Consider the following 3,845-nt stretch of genomic DNA (forward strand, 5'->3'; position numbering starts at 1 on the left):
ACAACATGAGATGAGCAGGGGACAAGACAGGACAGAAACTTGGTACTATGGTACTCATTATAGTGTTATAGAAATTAAATGGCGCCACCTTCATTGTTGTGGTTTTCAGTGGTTGAACTACACATGCCAGCACTTTTTGTGCAAATATTTTCAGTTATACTTTTGCACCTTTAGTTTATTCTGTGAAGTAATAAGTTCAGGAACAATCTTCCTCCAAATATGTTATATGGAATTGGTTACTAGTGCAATATAGATTTACAGTATTAGCACTAGTTTTGTAAGTTTTGTTTGTTTCATCAAATGTCTTTTGATAAATAAATGCAGAATTTAGATGTATACATGATCTGTCATATTATTACTCTGTCGTTAAAAGGACTCGAAATTCAAAGTTTAGGACTTTGGACTCGACTTGGGACTTGCCAGTCTTGACTTGGGACTTGACTTGGGGACAACAACTTGAGACTGACTTATGACTTGCAAAACAATGACTTGGTCCCACCTCTGCTTTAACTCATAGACGTCATTAGACCCCTTTTACTGGGGTCCATGCCCCAGTATTGATCTGCTGTGTCCCAGTAAAATCACACATTCGAGTTTTAACAAGGTCCTTTATTTGGCAAGGGATTCATTTAGATTGATAATAATGGGGAAATAATTTATTTGTTCTAATCCAGAATGCCAAAGCAAAATACAAGCTGAGGCGCTGCCGTAAAGGTTCGTACACCACAGTGCGCACATATGCACGTCATGCACATTGTAGCTGGTGCACCGTTACAAAAAATATTTTATATAAAATATGAATATCTCTACATTTTGCTTTTACCTGTAGCTGTGGTAGTAGCAGCAGTATAGCAGCGTAATAGTGGGCTAAGCGAGGGAAGTTCACATGGCACCGTGCATACCACATTTCATTTATGCAGTAAACATCCGGTGGGGGTAGATTTCATTCTACTGTGCCCTGGTAGAGCTTGATGTCTAGAAACTAAAATGTTCTTCTTTTAACTCAGGTTATGCTGAATGTTTAATCTAAAAGTTTAGCGCAGTCAGCCATATATAAAACATATTTCTGAACAAAGGGGGGCCTCAACAACGAAGTGTGGAGGAAACTCAAAATAAATCTTCCCAACTGTAACTATAAGCTTCGAAATATCAATTAACTACCACACAAACATTGCAAAACAATTTGACGAAGCAGTGGTTTTGAATTAGCTTATGTGACTGTAAAGGCTGATACCTGTCCAAGGCATCCTTGATCTCTTCGGTCCTCTCCTCTCTGGTGGTGGGGTATGGCGCTGCTCTCCGAAACAGACGCAGCTGTTGTTGAGCACTGCATAACACAAGGAGTTTTTATGTGCTTTATAAACTATGACCGACATCTATTAACATTAACTGGTTCAAAGATTATGTGTATTGGCTGTGAGCTCTCTCTGTTGTAGGGTTTTTGGCTATGCTACGTAGCATGTTGTGTATATTAGCAGCAAATGCTCCATTTTCTACAGAGAACCCTGCGGCTTACCTTCCGTTTGGGTTAACTGGTGGCCGCCTGGCAGCTGCAGATGATTTCATCCAAGACGACATTTTATCTGCGCTGCAACTTCACCCAAATAAATCTACACTTTTAATAATAGACAGAAGCTCTAAACCACCTAGCTCTGTGGAAGGAGGGGAAAAGAGAAGTTCTTCTTCTGGTGGTGGACTATTTTACATGTCTATTACATAGGTCTGTTACCGCCACCTGCTGGACTACCTCTTGTTCATTGACTACTTCTTCTTCGACTACTTTCGGCTGCTCCCATTAGGGGTCGCCACAGCGATCCACCAGTTGCCACCCTGAAGAAGATGATCCTCTTCCAATACTCTTGAATACTGAAGTGGCGTTAGAACATATTATTACATGTCTTATTTTAACATCTTCTTCCCAATGTATAGCTGTAAAGATTGCCATCAGTTCTGCTGTATACACAGGTTATTTGAAGTTCTCTTACTGATTGCTACACTTAGTTCTGGTATAACAAATGAGAAACTAGTTTTTCCTGTTTTGCGGTCTTTAGCTCCATCTATAAATATTGGTACTGCTGCATAATATGTAGTTTTTAGGATGTTATCAACCACCCATGGCCAGTGTTTTTGCTCTCATTTCTGCACACTTTTAAGGATCTTACAATCAGTCATTTTCCTTCCTACCTCATTACCTCCAGTTTTATCAGTAGACCTTCCTTCCTTCCACACCATATCATATGGCGTCTCAACATCAAAATAGACTGCAAGAAGAGTTTCTTTATTAAATATAGCTTTCCTAATCTCAGATTCAAGATGGATAATTGCATCCAATGTTCCTCTAACCTTTCAATATACTTCTACTTCTTTATTTAATGGCCAGTGGCATCCAACCAGTCAATGCATCCAATGTTAATTTGAATTACTGTCATGTGGTAGCAGTGACAATATGTTTTCATGTTTTGACCCTTCAGTGATGTTGCAAGTTTTCCCAGTCACATTATTATATACAGTACATTACAGTGTATGTCACCCAATCATTTGTCCCTGAAGAGCCAGTCCACCCAAAAAATAAAACAGCTATTTTCTCAACCCATTTCTAGAGGTATGTAGCCATGCAGTGTTGCAGTTTTATCAGCTGAGGTTTTGAGTGATTTCTGCCACCGCCCCAAAATAGTACGGATGACAGTGAATATTGTTTGTGATAAAACTGGAGCTCCTCTCTACCACTATGTTTGAGATTGGACCAGTGATGGAGCACTGACTATATGTTACATCTGTTGACAGATCACTACAGAGTTAGATCAGGCTAATCAGATGTCAGTCTCTGATTGTAGCTTCTTTAACCTATTTAGTTACAGTTTGATTAAGATTTTGATTATGGCTTGATTGACTTCTTACCATTGGGCGCCTGCAAGGCATATATATAACTGCAGCATGCATGGTTCAGTTCCAGCTGGGTGCCTTTCCTGCTGCATGTCAAACTCCCTCTCTGTCTTCTGATATTCCTGCCTTTGTCCAGTAAAGTCAGAAATGCCAAAAATAATCTTGAGCAAAAACACTGAACATCTTTCAATTAATTAAAAAGAATGACTGAAATAAAGGCATACTCTTAGTATATAGAAAAGCTCCAAACCACTGGATCCATTTTCCATAATGTAACTCAGCTGTGTCTGTCATTCAGCCCTCCCTATCTGTAAAATGCTCTTACCTGTCAAATTTCATCAGTGGTTTTTAACTGTGTTGATTTAATTTTCTCATACATTGAGCTCCATTCAGAGCCACATAACCTACTGTCTACTGTAATTGTTTTGAGAAGCCAGAGGCAACACCTTTGGTAGCACCACTGCTTGCTAAACAACTGAATTCAGGAGATATTTTTTACTGGCACTCAGATCCTTTTGCTTGATCATTTATTGTGCTCCTAGAACATTATCTTCAAGAACTGACTGTTCACCACTTGACAGGTGCCACTGTAAAAATATAATGTGTTATTCTCTTCACCTGTCAGTGGTCAAAATGTTGTGGCTGATCAGGGTATCAAACAGTACAAAGCCTGATGAATACCAATGCATGATAATGAAATTCAACACATTTAACATTTAAGTGTGTCATTTATTTTATTTGAACCATAACATGTTTTGAATGGAACCCAGCTGATGCAGAGTTATGTTTGGAAGTGTTGTGGCATAATCACATATATAATGTAGTATATATAAAGTAATGATGCTGTAATGCAGAGCTTGATCATACATAATCTCTATCCTTAAATGGACAACATCAAGTCTTTAACACATACACATACAGTATGAGAGCCATGGAAACATTGCTAATGTCTCAGCTAAATT

At 38.7% G+C, this 3,845-nt stretch overlaps 1 protein-coding gene across 1 annotated transcript in view; it reads right to left on the bottom strand.

Annotated features, from left to right (window-relative positions):
- LOC109962567 (nuclear receptor coactivator 5) overlaps positions 1 to 1,709 on the bottom strand; it is a 29,886-nt gene extending 28,177 nt beyond the window's left edge. The window contains exons 1-2 of the mRNA XM_020604404.1: positions 1,517 to 1,709; positions 1,235 to 1,327 (exon numbers count right to left, since the gene is read on the bottom strand). Of these exons, the coding sequence (XP_020460060.1) occupies positions 1,235 to 1,327; positions 1,517 to 1,578 (155 nt within the window). The 5' untranslated portion in view covers positions 1,579 to 1,709. The remainder of the gene's footprint in view (positions 1 to 1,234; positions 1,328 to 1,516) is intronic.
- Between the last annotated feature and the right edge of the window lie 2,136 nt (positions 1,710 to 3,845).

Source organism: Monopterus albus, unplaced genomic scaffold (assembly GCF_001952655.1).
Source record: "Monopterus albus unplaced genomic scaffold, M_albus_1.0 scaffold65.1, whole genome shotgun sequence".
Taxonomy (NCBI): domain Eukaryota; kingdom Metazoa; phylum Chordata; class Actinopteri; order Synbranchiformes; family Synbranchidae; genus Monopterus; species Monopterus albus.